Source organism: Hyperolius riggenbachi, chromosome 8 (genome assembly GCF_040937935.1).
Source record: "Hyperolius riggenbachi isolate aHypRig1 chromosome 8, aHypRig1.pri, whole genome shotgun sequence".
Lineage (NCBI taxonomy): Eukaryota > Metazoa > Chordata > Amphibia > Anura > Hyperoliidae > Hyperolius > Hyperolius riggenbachi.
In genome coordinates, this window is record NC_090653.1 from 295,915,546 (window position 1) to 295,935,856 (window position 20,311).

The 20,311-nt window shown below is 51.4% G+C and overlaps 1 protein-coding gene across 10 annotated transcripts in view; it reads right to left on the reverse strand.

The window, feature by feature from the left end:
• EHMT1 (euchromatic histone lysine methyltransferase 1) overlaps positions 1–20,311 on the reverse strand; it is a 185,417-nt gene that overhangs the window by 58,189 nt on the left and 106,917 nt on the right. For all 10 annotated transcript variants that reach the window (XM_068249180.1, XM_068249179.1, XM_068249184.1 and 7 more), the window contains exons 8-14: positions 20,107–20,224; positions 17,878–17,976; positions 17,498–17,643; positions 16,047–16,190; positions 11,890–12,119; positions 9,965–10,123; positions 5,649–5,731 (exon numbers count right to left, since the gene is read on the reverse strand). In XM_068249180.1, coding sequence (XP_068105281.1) covers positions 5,649–5,731; positions 9,965–10,123; positions 11,890–12,119; positions 16,047–16,190; positions 17,498–17,643; positions 17,878–17,976; positions 20,107–20,224 — 979 coding nt within the window. The remainder of the gene's footprint in view (positions 1–5,648; positions 5,732–9,964; positions 10,124–11,889; positions 12,120–16,046; positions 16,191–17,497; positions 17,644–17,877; positions 17,977–20,106; positions 20,225–20,311) is intronic.

The following is a 20,311-nucleotide window of genomic DNA, read 5'->3' on the forward strand; positions in this document are numbered from 1 at the left end:
TGTCACCCAGTCGTCTCTGCAGCTCCTCTCCCTGGCCAGTGTCGCCCAGTCCTCTCTGCAGCTTCTCTCCCTGGCCAGTGTCGCTCAGTCCTCTCTGCAGCTCCTCTCCCTGGCCAGTGTCACCCAGTCCTCTCTGCAGCACCTCTCCCTGGCCAGTGTCACCCAGTCCTCTCTGCAGCACCTCTCCCTGGCCAGTGTCACCCAGTCCTCTCTGCAGCACCTCTCCCTGGCCAGTGTCACCCAGTCCTCTCTGCAGCTCCTCTCCCTGGCCAGTGTCGCCCAGTCCTCTCTGCAGCTCCTCTCCCTGGCCAGTGTCGCCCAGTCCTCTCTGCAGCTCCTCTCCCTGGCCAGTGTCACCCAGTCCTCTCTGCAGCTCCTCTCCCTGGCCAGTGTCACCCAGTCCTCTCTGCAGCACCTCTCCCTGGCCAGTGTCACCCAGTCCTCTCTGCAGCACCTCTCCCTGACCAGTGTCGCTCAGTCCTCTCTGCAGCTCCTCTCCCTGGCCAGTGTCACCCAGTCCTCTCTGCAGCACCTCTCCCTGGCCAGTGTCGCCCAGTCCTCTCTGCAGCACCTCTCCCTGACCAGTGTCGCTCAGTCCTCTCTGCAGCTCCTCTCCCTGGCCAGTGTCACCCAGTCCTCTCTGCAGCTCCTCTCCCTGGCCAGTGTCACCCAGTCCTCTCTGCAGCTCCTCTCCCTGGCCAGTGTCGCCCAGTGCTCTCTGCAGCTCCTCTCCCTGGCCAGTGTCACCCAGTCCTCTCTGCAGCTCCTCTCCCTGGCCAGTGTCGCCCAGTCCTCTCTGCAGCTCCTCTCCCTGGCCAGTGTCGCCCAGTCCTCTCTGCAGCACCTCTCCCTGGCCAGTGTCGCCCAGTCCTCTCTGCAGCACCTCTCCCTGGCCAGTGTCGCCCAGTCCTCTCTGCAGCACCTCTCCCTGGCCAGTGTCACCCAGTCCTCTCTGCAGCTCCTCTCCCTGGCCAGTGTCACCCAGTCCTCTCTGCAGCTCCTCTCCCTGGCCAGTGTCGCCCAGTCCTCTCTGCAGCTCCTCTCCCTGGCCAGTGTCACCCAGTCCTCTCTGCAGCTCCTCTCCCTGGCCAGTGTCGCCCAGTCCTCTCTGCAGCTCCTCTCCCTGGCCAGTGTCGCCCAGTCCTCTCTGCAGCTCCTCTCCCTGGCCAGTGTCGCCCAGTGCTCTCTGCAGCTCCTCTCCCTGGCCAGTGTCGCCCAGTGCTCTCTGCAGCTCCTCTCCCTGGCCAGTGTCACCCAGTCCTCTCTGCAGCTCCTCTCCCTGGCCAGTGTCGCCCAGTGCTCTCTGCAGCTCCTCTCCCTGGCCAGTGTCACCCAGTCCTCTCTGCAGCACCTCTCCCTGGCCAGTGTCGCCCAGTCCTCTCTGCAGCACCTCTCCCTGGCCAGTGTCACCCAGTCCTCTCTGCAGCACCTCTCCCTGGCCAGTGTCGCCCAGTCCTCTCTGCAGCTCCTCTCCCTGGCCAGTGTCACCCAGTCCTCTCTGCAGCTCCTCTCCCTGGCCAGTGTCACCCAGTCCTCTCTGCAGCTCCTCTCCCTGGCCAGTGTCACCCAGTCCTCTCTGCAGCACCTCTCCCTGGCCAGTGTCGCCCAGTGCTCTCTGCAGCTCCTCTCCCTGGCCAGTGTCACCCAGTCCTCTCTGCAGCTCCTCTCCCTGGCCAGTGTCGCCCAGTCCTCTCTGCAGCTTCTCTCCCTGGCCAGTGTCGCTCAGTCCTCTCTGCAGCACCTCTCCCTGGCCAGTGTTGCCCATTCCTCTCTGCAGCACCTCTCAAGCTCCATCAGGTTGGAGCGGCTTCCGTCTGGCCACTCTACCATACAGGTCTGATTGGCTGGATGGTGTAATGGTTAAGGGCTCTGCCTCTGACACAGGAGACCAGGGTTCGAATCTTGTCTCTGCCTGTTCAGTAAGCCAGCACCTATTCAGTAGGAGACCTTAGGCAAGTCTTCCTAACACTGCTACTGCCTATAGAGCGCGTCCTAGTGGCTGCTGCTCTGGTGCTTTGAGTCCGCCAGGAGAAAAGTGTGATATAAATGTTATTTGCCTTGTCTTGTCTCTTGTCTTGTAGAGATGGTTGTCCTTCTGGAAGGTACTCCTCTCTCCACAGAGGACCTCCGGAGCTCTGACAGAGTGACCACCGGGTTCTTGGTCCCCTTTCTAAGGCCCTTCTCCCTCGATCGCTCAGTTTAGATGACCGCCGGCCAACTCTAGGAAGAGTCCTGGACCCCATATGCAATTCACCTTTTCTCCCAAGCTTTCTCCTAGGAGATAACTTTTAATCTTGCATTTAAAATAACTGTTCAGGCATTTTTTTTACCAGTTGTGGTTATATCACCCAGGAGAAAACTCAGGTGAAAAAGTGAATTGCATATGGGCCCTGGTGGTTTCGAACGTCTTCCACTTACAGATGATGGAGGCCACTGTAATCATTGGGACCTTCAAAGCAGCAGAAATGTTTCAGTAACCTTCCCCAGATTTGTTCCTGGAGACAATCCTATCTCAGAGGTCTACAGACAACTTCTTTCACTTCATGCTTGGTGTCACAGGAGCCCTAGTGGTCAGACTGCAAATTGCCTTCCAATTCGCCCACGTTTCTCACGGCTGTTCGGTGACACTTGGTTTGTGCTCTGACAGGAACGGACAACTGTGTGACCTTATATAGAACTGTGGGACCTTTATATAGACAGGTTTGTGCTTCTCCAAATCCTGTCCAATCAGCTGAATTTACCACAGGAGGACTCCAGTGAAGCTGCAGAAACATCTCAAGGATGATCAGAGGAAACAGGATGCAACGGAGCTCAATTTTGAGCTTCATGGCAAAGTCTGTGAATACTTGTGTACATGTGCTTTCTAGTTTATTTTTATTTGTAATACATTTGCCAAAACCTCAAGTAAACGTTTTTCCTATTGTCATTATGGGGCGTTGTGTGTAGAATTCTGAGGAAAAAAAGGAATTTAATCGGTTGTAAAATAAGGTTGTAGCCAGCTGACGGGTCCCCAGGGCCCCTGCAGATTGCTTGCATGTGCAGCTCCCATCCCTGATCACCAGTGCCTGTTCTCTGTGCTCCATGGCATGTATGCACTCGCATAACACGCTGCCAGGTCTGGGCACCGGTGACCAGGGAAGGAGACAGAAGAGGGAGAGACGCGGCCGGACAGGTGAGCTCACTCTGCAGGTGCTCCGGGGGACGCTAATAGCTGTGGGGGGGGATCTCACTACCATCTCACCTCAAACCCTTTCTAGTGAGATCCTCCGTCTGGAGCTGTCAAGTTCAATTGACTTTAGGCAGAAATCGATCTAAATGACAATCAGGCAGAGAGGTATCATACTCCAGCAGATCCAATCACAGCGATGGAATCTACCAGGAAAACCAATCAATGTACAAGAACCTCACATTCTATTTTACATGGTGCTAATTTACCTTTAACCTTTTTCCTGCTAGTTTTCTTTTTGTTGCGTGCCCTGCGGCCCGACCCAGGCCTAATACAGAGCGGCGCAGGGAGAGCATGATGTTTAATACAGACGCAGAATCTCCTGTCCTCCACCAACACCGAGCAGCGCTGTAACACTGACATCCTCCTCTGGGTCCTGATCACATGATGTGACGTGTGACTGGGACCTAGAGGAGGATGTCAGCATTACGCCGTCAATCTCCTCCTCCACCGAGCGGCGCTGTAACACTGACATCCGCCTCTGGGTCCTGATCACATGATGTGACGTGTGACTGGGACCCACAGGAGGATGTCAGCATTACGCCGCCAATCTCCTCCTCCACCGAGCGGCGCTGTAACACTGACATCCGCCTCTGGGTCCTGATCACATGATGTGACGTGTGACTGGGACCTAGAGGAGGATGTCAGCATTACGCCGTCAATCTCCTCCTCCACCGAGCGGCGCTGTAACACTGACATCCGCCTCTGGGTCCTGATCACATGATGTGACGTGTGACTGGGACCTAGAGGAGGATGTCAGCATTACGCCGTCAATCTCCTCCTCCACCGAGCGGCGCTGTAACACTGACATCCGCCTCTGGGTCCTGATCACATGATGTGACGTGTGACTGGGACCTAGAGGAGGATGTCAGCATTACGCCGTCAATCTCCTCCTCCACCGAGCGGCGCTGTAACACTGACATCCGCCTCTGGGTCCTGATCACATGATGTGACGTGTGACTGGGACCTAGAGGAGGATGTCAGCATTACGCCGTCAATCTCCTCCTCCACCGAGCGGCGCTGTAACACTGACATCCTCCTCTGGGTCCTGATCACATGATGTGACGTGTGACTGGGATCTAGAGGAGGATGTCAGCATTACGCCGTCAATCTCCTCCACCGAGCGGTGCTGTAACACTGACATCCGCCTCTGGGTCCTGATCACATGATGTGACGTGTGACTGGGACCTAGAGGAGGATGTCAGCATTACGCCGTCAATCTCCTCCTCCACCGAGCGGCGCTGTAACACTGACATCCGCCTCTGGGTCCTGATCACATGATGTGACGTGTGACTGGGACCTAGAGGAGGATGTCAGCATTACGCCGTCAATCTCCTCCTCCACCGAGCGGTGCTGTAACACTGACATCCTCCTCTGGGTCCTGATCACATGATGTGACGTGTGACTGGGACCCACAGGAGGATGTCAGCATTACGCCGTCAATCTCCTCCTCCACCGAGCGGCGCTGTAACACTGACTTCCTCCCCTCAGTCACACTTCAGATCTTGTGATCAGGACCCGGAGGAGGATGTCAGCATTAAAACGCCCATCTCCTCCACCAACACCGAGCGGCGCTGTAACACTGACATCCTCCTCTGGGTCCTGATCACATGATGTGACGTGTGACTGGAACCTAGAGGAGGATGTCAGCATTATGCCGCCAATCTCCTCCTCCACCGAGCGGCGCTGTAACGCTGACTTCCTCCTCTCAGACACACTTCATATCTTGTGATCAGGACCCGGAGGAGGATGTTAGCATTACAACGCCCATCTCCTCCACCAACACCAAGCGGCACTGTAACACTGACATCCTCCGGGTCCAAATCACCTTATATGATGTGCGACTGGGACCCGGAAGAGGATGCGAGTATCACAGCGCCAATATCTTCCTCCTCCACCGAGTGGCGCTTTAACGCTGACTTCCTCCTCCAGGTCCTGATCACATGATATGACGTGAGTGGGAGGGGCCCGGAGGAGAACGTAGGTATCACAGCGCCAAGCTCCTGCTCTCAGCATTCTATGTTACACGCTGTAATGCTGACTTCCTCCTCCGGGGTCCTTATCACATGATATGACACATGACTGGGACCCGAAAGAGGATGCCAGCATTACAGTGCCAATCTCCTGCTCTCAGCATTCTATACAATATACAATAAAATAACATTTGTAAAGTGCTTTTCTCCCATAGGACTCAAAGCACATTCTAGGTTACATGCTGTAATGCTGACACCCTCCTCTGGGTCCTGATCACATGATGACACATGACTGGGACCCAAAAGAGGATGCCAGCATTACAGTGCTAATCTCCTGCTCTCAGAATTCTATGTCACACGCTGTAAAGCAACATAAACAGTAATGCATCTGCTCTCTTATGGATAAGGGTTCCAGGTGGGGTCACATCAGACAGACGTCCTGCACTCACCCAGCATCAGGAGCACCTTCTGCAGCTCCCCTTGTCTGGCAGAGAAGTACAGCTGTTTGGGGTGGAAGCGGAGCTTCTTTGGCCTGTGAAAAACAGAAAGTGTGCGCAGAGGTTTTAAGTAGGAGGAGCTATAAACACAGAAAGCACCGGTCAGTGAGCAAACGCAAGTAGGAGGCGCTATAAACACAGGAAGCAGCGGTCAGCATGCAGAGATTGTAAGTAGGAGGAGCTATAAACAGGAAGCAGCAGTCAGTCTGCAGAGATTGTAAGTAGGAGGAGCTATAAACGCAGGAAGCAGCGGTCAGTCTGCAGAGATTGTAAGTAGGAGGAGCTATAAACAGGAAGCAGCGGTCAGCCTGCAGAGATTGTAAGTAGGAGGAGCTATAAACAGGAAGCAGCTGTCAGTGTGCAGAGACTAAGAGGAGCTTTAAACAAGAAGCGGCGGTGAGACTGTAGAGATTGTAAGTAGGAGGAGCTATACACAGGAAGCAGCAGTCAGTGTGCAGAGGTTGTAAGTAGGAGGAGCTATAAGCACAGAAAGCAGCAGTCAGTGTGCAGATGCTGTAAGTAGGAGGAGCTATAAACACAGGAAGCAGCGGTCAGTCTGCAGAGATTGTAAGTAAGAGGCGCTATAAACACAGGATTTCAGCAAGGCTTGGTGTACAGAGGCGCCAGAGTAGAATAAAAACTTTTAAAAACCGTCTAAAAGAGGGGGATGTTCAGGTGGACTTACCTCCCTCAAAAATATAAAACTCAATTGAGTCACAATATATCAATACAAAAATATTTTATTGAACTCCACTTAGTGCAACGCGTTTCGCAGGTGTGGTCCTGCTTCATCAGGCAAACAGAGGCAGAGGCGCTCACTTCGGCATCTAGACCCATTGAGTTATACTCCTGTTTGCCTGATGAAGCAGGACCACACCTGCGAAACGCGTTGCACTAAGTGGAGTTCAATAAAATATTTGTATTGATATATTGTGACTCAATTGAGTTTTATATTTTTGAGGGAGGTAAGTCCACCTGAACATCCCCCTCTTTTAGACGTTTTTTAAACGTTTTTATTCTACTCTGGCGCCTCTGTACACTAAGCCTTGCTGAAATCTTGAGTCCACCCTCGGTGGAGGGGTGCTATCCCGTTTCCTATCTACAGAGAGCGACATCTTAAAAACCTGAGTGGGGTCAGGTTCTAATACTCCCCACCTGCACTTGAAGTGGTTGCTTATGGGTAACCCATGTTTGTGAGTATATCTAAATATTTAGCTTTTAAAGAAAACCTGAACTGAAAATTAAAAGTCAAAATAAGCATACACAAGTCATACTTACCTTCCATGTAGTCTACTCCTCAGTGTCTTTCTCCTGTCCCGCGTCCTGTTTGTCCACTGTGATCAAGGGAATTTTCCGTCCTCCATTTTGAAAATGGCCATTACCTCCTAACAGCTTTCTGGTCAGCACACTGTTACACTGTAACATCGCCCACTTGAGCCATAGGGAAACATGGACATTACCTGGTACATCAGTTATCCTCTCAGCTGTAACTGACAGCAACTGATATTTTACTGACAGCAACTGATATATTTCAGATCTGACAAAATATTGTCAGAACTGGAAGGGATTATTGTCAGAAGAAAATGGTGAGCTTCTGAGAGGAACTGATGGCAAGGTAATTATGTAATGTTCATTTGAAGTTACCTCATGTGTTTATTTTAAATATTTTTACTCAGTACAGGTTCTCTTTAACCACAACCAACTTAACAATACTACACCATATCGGGCTCTCGATTTCTCTTTGTTCTTCCAAACCTATAAACACAGGAAGCAGTGGTCAGTGTGCAGAGGTTTTAAGTAAGAGGAGCTATAAACACAGAAAGCAGCAGTCACACTGTAGAGGTTGTAAGTAGGTGGAGCTATAAACACAGGAAGCAGTGGTCAGTTATATCAGGCAGTGGATGAGTCAAGGAAAAAATAACGTATTACTGAGGATGGCCAGCCTGGTGGTGACCCCAAAACCTGCAGCTTTTCATGAAATCCCAGCAACATATGGACGGGGTAGGGCAGATAATTGGCAGGTGACTGATGGTGGTTGGTTGCCGTAGCGATCTCCTAGCAGTCTCACTGCTGCTGTACAATAAATATGGTTGGCTTGTTGCCATAGCAATCTCCTGGTGGTCTCCCTGCTGCTGTACAATAAATACGGTTGGCTGGTTGCCGTAGCGATCTAACGGTCTCCCTGCTGCTGTACAATAAATATGGTTGGCTGGTTGCCGTAGCGATCTCCTAGCAGTCACGCTGCTGCTGTACAATAAATATGGTTGGTTTGTTGCCATAGCGATCTCCTGGTGGTCTCCCTGCTGCTGTACAATAAATATGGTTGGCTGGTTGCCGTAGCGATCTCCTAGCAGTCACGCTGCTGCTGTACAATAAATATGGTTGGTTTGTTGCCATAGCGATCTCCTGGTGGTCTCCCTGCTGCTGTACAATAAATACGGTTGGTTGGTTGCCGTAGAGATCTAACGGTCTCCCTGCTGCTGCCATACAATAAATATGGTTGGCTGGTTGCCGTAGCGATCTCCTAACGGTCTCCCTGCTGCTGCCATACAATAAATATGGTTGGCTGGTTGCCGTAGCGATCTCTTGGCAGTGTTCCTGCTGCTGTACAATATATATGGTTGGCTAGTTGCCATAGCAATCTCATGGCGGTCTCCCTGCTGCTGTACAACAAATATGGTTGGCTGGTTGCCGTAGCGATCTCCTGGCGGTCTCCCTGCTGCTGTACAATAAATATGGTTGGCTGGTTGCCGTAGCGATCTCCTGGCGGTTTGGCTGCCGCTGTACAATTAATATGGTTGACCGGTTGCCGTAGCGATCTCCTGGCGGTCTGGCTGCCGCTGTAAAACAAATATGGTTGGCTGGTTGCCGTAGTGATCTCCTGGCGGTCTCCCTGCTGCTGTACAATAGATATGGTTGGCGTAGCGATCTCCTGGCGGTCTCGCTGCCACTGTACAATGAATATGGTTGGCTGGTTGCCGTAGCGATCTCCTGGCGGTCTCGCTGCCGCTGTACAATGAATATGGTTGGCTGGTTGCCATAGTGATCTCCTGGCGGTCTCGCTGCCGCTGTACAATGAATATGGTTGGCTGGTTGCCATAGCGATCTCCTGGCTGTCTCACTGCCGCTGTACAATGAATATGGTTGGCTGGTTGCCGTAGTGATCTCCTGGCGGTCTGGTTGCCGCTGTACTGTACAATAAATAGGGTTGGCTGATTGCCTGGCGGTCTCCCTGCTGCTGTACAATAAATATGGTTGACTGGTTGCCGTAGTGATCTCCTGGCGGTCTCCCTGCTGCTGTACAATAAATATGGTTGGCTGATTGCCGTAGCGATCTCCTGGCGGGTTGGCTGGTTGCCGTAGCGATCTCCTGGCGGTCTGGCTGCCGCTGTACCGTACAATAAATATGGTTGGCTGGTTGCCTGGCAGTCTCCCTGCTGCTGTACAATAAATATGGTTAGCTGATTGCCTGGCGGTCTCCCTGCTGCGGTATTTTACAATAACACCCCTGGCAGTGCAGTAATTATTGCTGTCACTTCAGGGCGGAGCTCGGGAGCCCCCCGCAGCCAATTACAATCCAGCGTCGCTCCACAGCGATTCCTCAGCTTAGGACAGCTTCAAGTTCTCTTCCTCGTGTAATTCTGGTTACAGCATTTTATAGGACGTTACATCAGCTGTAGTGCAAACTGCAACCCAAGCGCATATCGTTCTATTTTAATGAGGAGGAATGTAAAGCGTTCAGCGAGTCCAACGTGCGGCCCGAGGCTCATACAATGCTGAGCTACGCGGCACCAGATCAGCAGAGCGGATTCACCGGAGCTTATACGGCACAACCAGCCTCCGCCGCAGGCTCACCACTGATAAACGCCTGACTGTGTGCTCATCCAGCGACCACCTGCTGTGCCAGCAATACCTGGCCACAGGGGGAAGGGGAGGAGATGAGAGGGGTGGAAGGGAGGAGATTTGGGGGGTGGAAGAGAGGCAATGGGGGCGGGAGGAGAGGAGGGGGTGGGAAAAGCGGAAGGATGGAGATGAGGGGGGAGTGATCGGGAGAGGGGAGAGAAGTGGGGCGGAGGAGAGGAAGGTAAGGGGGTGGAAGAGAGGCGAAGGGGGGAGAAGAGAGGGAGGAATGAAGAGGAGGGAGGGGGGGAGGTGAGGGGGGGGGGGGGGAAGAGTGTGAGTGCGTGTGAGAGAGAAGATAAGGGAGAAGCCCGGGTGATCTGTATTTTGGACACCCAGTGACCATGAGACAAGAGACTTTCACTCACTTTTCGGAGTCTAGAGCCAGCAGGGCGGTCTCCAGCGTCTCCTTCACGTGTCCCGGAGGCAGGATGGGGGATTTCCCTGCGTTGGGCAGGTCGTTGGGGTCGCAGGGCTGGGGGACCGGAGTCTTGGGTTCCTCCAATGCCTTTTGTGCGGTGACATCACTAGAACGAGACAGAGATACAGAAGAGGTGATTGGCTGATTCTCTACACTATAGGAGCTCTGCGGTACTTCAGGGCAGAGCTGATAGAAGCAGAGTGCTGTACAGGCACCCAGTATAACAAGTTGGAACTCTACTGAAGAAAAACATGCAGAGACATATCAGACAACACCATCAGGTAATGCTGCTTACTTAGAACAGAGAGGAACACACAGTGAGAATACAGGAAATAACAAATCCCAAAAAAGATCATCACCACATTTTACACACAGTGACATCTTGAGGTTGTTTTACTATGCTTTACTATGGTAATAATGTTGTTAAATCTCTAATAAGAGATGTAATACGTGGCATGACGTGGCAGCTGGACAGAGCTGGATAAAGCTGGACATGTAGCATGAGGTGGCAGCTGGACAGAGCTGGACATGTAGCATGACGTGGCAGCTGGACAGAGCTGGGGCTGGACATGTAGCATGAGGTGGCAGCTGGACAGAGCTGGATAAAGCTGGACATGTAGCATGACGTGGCAGCTGGACAGAGCTGGATAAAGCTGGACATGTAGCATGACGTGGCAGCTGGACAGAGCTGGATAAAGCTGGACATGTAGCATGAGGTGGCAGCTGGACAGAGCTGGATAAAGCTGGACATGTAGCATGACGTGGCAGCTGGACAGAGCTGGATATGTAGCATGACGTGGCAGCTGGACAGAGCTGGACATGTAGCATGACGTGGCAGCTGGACAGAGCTGGATAAAGCTGGACATGTAGCATGAGGTGGCAGCTGGACAGAGCTGGATAAAGCTGGACATGTAGCATGACGTGGCAGCTGGACAGAGCTGGATAAAGCTGGACATGTAGCATGACGTGGCAGCTGGACAGAGCTGGATAAAGCTGGACATGTAGCATGACGTGGCAGCTGGACAGAGCTGGATAAAGCTGGACATGTAGCATGACGTGGCAGCTGGACAGAGCTGGATAAAGCTGGACATGTAGCATGACGTGGCAGCTGGACAGAGCTGGATAAAGCTGGACATGTGGCATGACGTGGCAGCTGGACAGAGCTGGCCACCAGGGATAGGGCTCACAGGTGATCACGAGTCCGTAAGGACTTAAATTCGTAATAAAAATGAGCCTTAATTGCCGCAGCTCTGCGGCTGGATGATAAGGGGTTAATTACCCATAATTCCACCTTCCTGCCTGCACTCCTAACAGCTTACACATGTCCTACTGGACACGTTGCAAGCCTCACCACAACGCACTTCCTCCTTCCAGCTTGAAGGGGGAAGTGTCCATAGCAAGGCTTGCAACGTGTCCAATAGGACGCGTGCAAGCTGGAACGCAGGCAGGAAGGGGTAATTATTAGTAAATAACCCCTTATATCCCCGCCGCACAGCTGCGGCAATTAAGGCTCATTTTAATTACGAATTTGGGTCCTTACGGACTTGTGATCACCTGTGAGCCCATTCCTGTTGGCCACGTGGCACTGTGGAATGTCACGACAGAGCCGGACATGTTTTTGGTACGTCAGGATAGAGCTGGCCACGTGGCACTTTTAAAGTTCTGTGGTACATCAGGACAGAGCCAGGCACGTTTGTGGTATGACATGATAGCTGGATAGAGCTGGCCACGTGGCATGATGTGGAAGCTGGTCAGAGTTGGCCACGTGGCACTATAGGAGCTATGTGTTACGTTAGGACAGAGCTGGCCACGTGGCATGATGTGGCAGCTGGACAGAGCTGGCCACATGGCGTGACAAGAGATGAAGCTCACCTCTCTGTGGTGGTGTCGGCCTGGCCCTCGCTTGGCGCCTCTTTCTGTGGCTCGTACACGGTGGTGGACACGGTGGATGTGGTGTCGGCCTTCGCGATGGTCACCTCTTTGGCCTTGGAGGCCTCCTCCCCGCAGTGTGGGCAGTAGCTGGCATTGTTGACTTGCGTGGCACAAGCTTGGTGGAAGCGGTGAGAGATGCTGGTTTCGGGTTGGCACTCCATGAATGTGCCCTGAAAGAAGGAAAATCATCCGCTAAGACCTGATAACAACTTATATTTTAACATCGAGGAAGATCAAAACATAAAGCAAGAAACTAAGACCGACTTCATGAGGAAAACATCGTCTATTATTCATGAGAGAGTTTCATCTCATCCTGTGTGAATATGAAGCCTCTCGCCACATATCTGCTGCCTCTCATCATAGAGCTTCCTGTAACCGGGGCACGATACCCCCCCCCCCCCTCTGACGTGTGCCCCCGCATAGTACTGCCGTCCCATCAGGGAGGGAGTTTCCTGTAACCGGGGCACGATACCACCCCCCCTCCCCCGATGGGTGCCCCCGCATAGTACTGCCGTCTCATCATGGACCTGTACTGCGGCACCTATACACTGGCTGACCTGTCCTCTGGCACCTATACACTGGCTAACCTGTACTGTGGCACCTATACACTGGCTAACCTATACTGTGGCACCTATACACTGGCTAACCTGCACTGCGGCACCTATACACTGGCTAACCTGCACTGGGGCACCCATACACTGGCTAACCTATACTGTGGCACCTATACACTGGCTAACCTGTACTGTGGCACCTATACACTGGCTAACCTATACTGTGGCACCTATACACTGGCTAACCTATACTGTGGCACCTATACACTGGCTAACCTGTACTGCGGCACCTATACACTGGCTAACCTGCACTGGGGCACCTATACACTGGCTAACCTGTACTGCGGCACCTATACACTGGCTAACCTATACTGTGGCACCTATACACTGGCTAACCTGTACTGTGGCACCTATACACTGGCTAACCTATACTGCGGCACCTATACACTGGCTAACCTGTACTATGGCACCTATACACTGGCTAACCTATACTGTGGCACCTATACACTGGCTAACCTGCACTGCGGCACCTATACACTGGCTAACCTGCACTGGGGCACCCACACACTGGCTAACCTATACTGCGGCACCTATACACTGGCTAACCTGTACTATGGCACCCATACACTGGCTAACCTATACTGTGGCACCTATACACTGGCTAACCTGCACTGGGGCACCCATACACTGGCTAACCTATACTATGGCACCTATACACTGGCTAACCTGTACTGTGGCACCTATACACTGGCTAACCTATACTGTGGCACCTATACACTGGCTAACCTGCACTGCGGCACCTATACACTGGCTAACCTGTACTGCGGCATCTATACACTGGCTAATCTGTACTGCGGCACCTATACACTGGCTAACCTGTACTGTGGCACCTATACACTGGCTAACCTATACTGCAGCACCTATACACTGGCTAACCTATACTGTGGCACCTATACACTGGCTAACCTGTACTGTGGCACCTATACACTGGCTAACCTGTACTGTGGCACCTATACACTGGCTAACCTGTACTGTGGCACCTATACACTGGCTAACCTATACTGCAGCACCTATACGCTGGCTAACCTGTACTGTGGCACCTATACACTGGCTAACCTATACTGCGGCACCTATACACTGGCTCACCTGCACTGCGGCACCTATACACTGGCTAACCTATACTGCGGCACCTATACACTGGCTAACCTGTACTGTGGCACCTACACTGGCTAACTTGTACTGCGGCACCCATACACTGGCTCACCTGCACTGCGGCACTTATACACTGGCTAACCTGTACTGTGGCACCTGTACACTGGCTAACCTGTACTGCGGCACCTATACACTGGGTAACCTGCACTGGGGCACCTATACACTGGCTAACCTATACTGCGGCACCTATACACTGGCTAACCTGTACTGTGGCACCCATACACTGGGTAACCTGTACTGTGGCACCTATACACTGGCTAACCTGTACTGCGGCACCTATACACTGGCTAACCTATACTGCGGCACCTATACACCGGCTAACCTGTACTGTGGCACCCATACACTGGGTAACCTGTACTGTGGCACCTGTACACTGGCTAACCTATACTGCGGCACCTATACACTGGCTAACCTGCACTGGGGCACCTATACACTGGCTAACCTGTACTGCGGCACCCATACACTGGCTAACCTGTACTGTGGCACCCATACACTGGCTAACCTGTACTGTTAAACCTATACACTGACTAACCTGTACTGAGGCACCTATACACTGGGTAACCTGTACTGTGGCACCTATACACTGGGTAACCTGTACTGTGGCACCTATACACTGGCTAACCTGTCCTCTGGCACCTATACACGGACTAACCTGTCCTGTGGCACCTATACACTGGCTAACCTGCACCGGGGCACCCATACACTGGCTAACCTATACTGTGGCACCTATACACTGGTTAACCTGTACTGTGGCACCTATACACTGGCTAACCTGTACTATGGCACCTATACACTGGCTAACCTATACTGTGGCACCTATACACTGGCTAACCTGCACTGGGGCACCTATACACTGGCTAACCTATACTGTGGCACCTATACACTGGCTAACCTGTACTGCAGCACCTATACGCTGGCTAACATGTACTGCGGCACCTATACACTGGCTAACCTGCACTGGGGCACCTATACACTGGCTCACCTGCACTGGGGCACCTATACACTGGCTAACCTGCACTGTGGCACCTATACACTGGCTAACCTGTACTGTGGCACCCATACACTGGCTAACCTGTACTGTTAAACCTATACACTGACTAACCTGTACTGAGGCACCTATACACTGGGTAACCTGTACTGTGGCACCTATACACTGGGTAACCTGTACTGTGGCACCTATACACTGGCTAACCTGTCCTCTGGCAAACGGACTAACCTGTCCTGTGGCACCTATACACTGGCTAACCTGTACTGTTAAACCTATACACTGACTAACCTGCACCGGGGCACCCATACACTGGCTAACCTATACTGTGGCACCTATACACTGGTTAACCTGTACTGTGGCACCTATACACTGGCTAACCTGTACTATGGCACCTATACACTGGCTAACCTATACTGTGGCACCTATACACTGGCTAACCTGCACTGGGGCACCTATACACTGGCTAACCTATACTGTGGCACCTATACACTGGCTAACCTGTACTGCAGCACCTATACGCTGGCTAACATGTACTGCAGCACCTATACACTGGCTAACCTGCACTGGGGCACCTATACACTGGCTCACCTGCACTGCGGCACCTATACACTGGCTAACCTGCACTGTGGCACCTATACACTGGCTAACCTGTCCTGTGGCACCTATACACTGGCTAACCTGTACTGCGGCACCTATACACTGGCTAACCTGTACTGTGGCACCTATACACTGGCTAACCTGTACTGTGGCACCTATACACTGGCTAACCTGCACTGCGGCACCTATACACTGGCTAACCTGTACTGTGGCACCTATACACTGGCTAACCTGTCCTGTGGCACCTATACACTGGCTAACCTGTACTGCGGCACCTATACACTGGCTAACCTGTACTGTGGCACCTATACACTGGCTAACCTGTACTGTGGCACCTATACACTGGCCAACCTGCACTGCAGCACCTATACACTGGCTAACCTGTACTGTGGCACCTATACACTGGCTAACCTGCACTGCGGCACCTATACACTGGCTAACCTGCACTGCAGCACCTATACACTGGCTAACCTGCACTGCAGCACCTGTACACTGGATAACCTTTCCTGTCAAAACCTGAAGTCCTGCAGCAGACAGTATTTCTCTATATAAAGCATGTGCCAGGGTTTGCAGCTCAGCAGCAGAAGAGTTACAGACTGCTTTTCCCACCTATGTGAGCAGGCAGCATGAGTCGCTTGCTGTAGATTTGCAGGTTTACACAGGTGCACTTTATTTTATATACAGAAGTACTGCCTGCATTATTAGCCACACCCAGCTTCTATTAGCCCATGACGGGGGCAATGACTTACGGCTGTGCAGAAGTACCCGCAGCCGGGGCAACACTGGTGTTTGACCATCTTCCCCCGATGCTCCTCACATAAGACCAAATGTCGCACCTTGTTTGAAGGCCTCATCACCTCGTACTTCACCAACTCTCGCTCACACTGGCTCAGCTGCAAAACAGCAACAATGGCATGCGCCAATCAGAGAGGAACTCCGCCACCATGGACAGAAGATAAACACAAACACAATAATAATAATGTCTATAGGTCTTTAATGTGAAGCAATCTTGTCTTCATCTCTTAAAGTGAAAAATTGTAAAATCTAAAATACATGTAAACACATACAAGTAAGAAGTACGTTTCTCCCAGAGTAAAATGAGCCATGAATTACTTCTCTCCCATGTTGCTGTCACTTACAGTAGGTAGTAGAAATCTGACATTACCGACAGGTTTTGGGCTAGTCCATCTTCTCATAGGGGTGTTCTCAGAGTTTTCTTTATTTTCAAAAGCAGTTAGTGAATGGCAGTTGCTCCGTCCAACTGCCAAAATAGTGTGCAGCGAGCAGGGAGGCTGGGCAGCAAAATCCAGTTCAAAGCGTGTCCTTATAAAAAATAAAGGCCATGCAGAGAATCCCCCATAAAGACATGGACTAGTCCAAAACCTGTCAGCAATGTCAGATTTCTACTAACTGTAAGTGACAGCAACATGGCAGAAAATTAATTTATGGCTCATTTTACTCTGGAAGAAATGTACTTCTTATTTTTGTGTTTACATGTATTTTACATTTTACTATTTTCACAATACTGGTCCTTTAAGTTGGCTACACACGAACAATTTTTAAAATTTCTTTTCAATTCAAGAATTGCAATCAATTTTCTGACTGACTGTAACATTTTGAAAACCTGACCAAAGTATCATACCCGTGTGTTCAATCTTTCCTCAGTTATGAAAAAAAATGATTTAAAACTGATAAAATTGCTTAGGTCTATACATTAAGAAATTGACAATCTACCCCAACACCATTCAATGTTCATAAAAAAAAATTGATCAAAAGAATCCAATACTCTCGATGGTCTTTTACCAAAGAAAATCAGGAAGTTTGATCAGATTTCTCCAACGAAAAAAACAAAAGCTTTTTATCGAATTGCCGTAAAACTGGATTTTGTTGTATCATCTGTGGCTACCTTAACACAGCTGTCAATATGCATCGTACAGCCCTGTGACGGTATAGGACATAAAATGTATTATTCAAATAGACACGCATATAATAAAAGTCTACTTTTCTGCTGACAGAAGCTAAAAGCGAACTGATTGAGAGGTGGAGCCAGGTACAGTCCCCTCCCCACAGTGTTGAAAGGTGGAGCAAGGTGCAGACTCCTCCCCCAGCCCCATCAGTCATTGCGATTATTCTTCCAGTGCGGTTATAGGTTTAGTCAGATTGGTGCTGCGATAGTGCCGCTCCCGGTCAGATCTCTCACCTCCTGGTCGGAGCTCTCCACAGCCATACAGCGATCCCCCGCATCTGCCGTTGCCTCATCCTCTTTGGGGGTCTCCATCCTGCAGCTGCACAGGGGGATTTCCTGCAGTCCGTCCACCTCCATATTGTCCGATCCATTGGCGAGACCTGCAAGAAGAGATACAGGGCTCGATGTACAGAGAATGCAGGCAGAACATGACACCAGTCACTGTGCAGAGAGTGCAGGCAGAACATAACAATCACTATGCAGAGAGTACAGGCAGAACATAACAGTCACTATGCAGAGAGTACAGGCAGAACATAACAGTCGCTGTGCAGAGAGTGCAGGCAGAATATGACAACAGTCACTGTGCAACAGACAACAGAGACTAATCTCCTCACCTTTTTCATCAGATAAAATGTCTTTCACTCGCAGGTCCAGAGAGTCCAGAGACACCTCTGTATACTCCACGCTGGTCTCACGGCTCTCACCAGTAGCAGCTGCATGGCACAGAGACAAGGGTCAGTAACAGGTACAACCACCCGGACCAGCTGCAATAAAACCCTGGGCAAGCTGTAACAATGTCCAACCAACTGCATTCACCACAGGCGGACACCAATTACGCAGCAAAAACATCTCAAGGATGATCAGGGAAACAAGAAGAACCAGAGCTCAATTTTGAGCTTCATGGCAAAGGCTGTGAGCACTTATGTACATTGCTTTCTCCATTTTTTTATTCTTCATAAACTTGCAGAAGCCTCAAGTAAACTTTTTTTTACGTTGTCACTATGAGGTATTGTGTGTAGAATTCATAAAATGTGGAAAAAGTGATGTTCAATACTGTCAGGTGCACAGTATATACCTGTACATACACATGGAAAAGTGTAGCCCAGGGGTTTCAAACTATCACATAAGGGGCCAGAATCTAAAACCTAGTCTAAGTCGCGGGCCAAATTAGTTAAGATTTAACATTTATTGAAAAGTTTCAAATAAAGTGGTGTAACTATAGTGACCGTGGAGGTCCTGGAACCCAGCTCCTCCCCCTTCTGCATAGTAGCGCAGCGGAGTGTTGTGATATTTTGCTGCTCCTCCCCTTCTGCAGAGTAGCACAGTGGAGCAGTATGATATTTCCCTGCTCCTCCCCCTTCTGCAGAGTAGCGCAGTGGAGCAGTGTGATATTCCCCTGCTCCTCCCCCTTCTGCAGAGCAGCGCAGTGGAGCAGTGTGATATTCCCCTGCTCCTCCCCTTCTGCAGAGTAGCGCAGTGGAGTGTTGTGATATTTTGCTGCTCCTCCCCTTCTGCAGAGTAGCACAGTGGAGCAGTGTGATATTTCCCTGCTCCTCCCCCTTTTGCAGAGTAGTGCAGTGGAGCGGTGTGATATTTCCCTGCTCCTCCCCCTTCTGCAGAGTAGCGCAGTGGAGTGGTGTGATATTTACCTGCTCCACCCCTTCTGCAGAGTAGCGCACTGGAGCGGTGTGATATTTCCCTGCTCCTCCCCCTTCTGCAGAGTAGCGCAGTGGAGTGGTGTGATATTTCCCTGCTCCTCCCCCTTCTGCAGCGTAGCGTAGTGGAGCCGTGTGATATTTCCCTGCTCCTCCCCCTTCTGCAGAGTAGCGCAGTGAAGCGGTGTGATATTTTCCTGCTCCCCCCCCTTCTGCAGAGTAGTGCAGTGGAGCGGTGAGATATTTCCCTGCTCCTCCCCCTTCTGCAGAGTAGTGCAGTGGAGCGGTGTGATATTTCCCTGCTCCTCCCCCTTCTGCAGAGTAGTGGTGTGATATACCCCTGCCCCTCCCCCTTCTGCAGAGTAGCGCAGTGGAGTGGTGTGATATTTCCCTGCTCCTCCCCCTTCTGCAGAGTAGTGCAGTGGAGCAGTGTGATATTTCCCTGCTCCTCCCCCTTCTGCAGAGTAGCGCAGTGGAGTGGTGTGATATTTCCCTGCTCCTCCCCCTTCTGCAGAGTAGCGCAGTGGAGCGGTGTGATATTTCCCTGCTCCTCCCCTTCTGCAGAGTTGCGCAGTGGAGCGGTGTGATCTTCCCTGCTCCACCCCCTTCTGCAGAGTCGCGCAGCGGAGCGCTGTGATATTTCCCTGCCCCTCCCCCTTCTGCAGAGTAGCGCAGTGTGTGATATTTCCCTGCTCCTCCCCCTTCTGCAGAGTAGTGGTGTGATATTCCCCTGCTCCTCCCCCTTCTGCAGAGTAGCGCAGTGGAGTGGTGTGATATTTCCCTGCTCCTCCCCCTTCTGCAGAGTAGCGCAGTGGAGCGGTGTGATATTTCCCTGCTCCTCCCCTTCTGCAGAGTTGCGCAGTGGAGCGGTGTGATATTCCCTGCTCCACCCCCTTCTGCAGAGTTGCGCAGTGGAGCGGTGTGATATTTCCCTGCCCCTCCCCCTTCTGCAGAGTAGCGCAGTGTGTGATATTTCCCTGCTCCTCCCCCTTCTGCAGAGTAGCGCAGTGGATTGTTTCGTTACCAGACTGATGAATAGCCCTCCTCAGAGCATGCAAGCCTCACATATGCCACTATGTATGTGTATTTACACCCCACTGTGCAGCTCTAGGGAATGGCAGCCACTCTAATAGACTAAGTACCACTTCCTGTCAGAGGTCTCTGAGGCCACGTGGCAGCCATCTTTACCTGGACTGGCCTTTGTTTTGCTCCTCCCCCTCCTTTTCCTTGTGGCTTTCCTCCACAGGCTCTCGGCGTGTCCTTTGTGCTGTTTCTGATTCTTTTTCCGGAGGCTGGACTCCGAGCTCTGAAACGAGGGAGGGGAAATCAGCAGCGTGTCACAGCAACAGTAATTATTGCAGAATTCTGCTTCAATTCCTGCCATAAACTACAA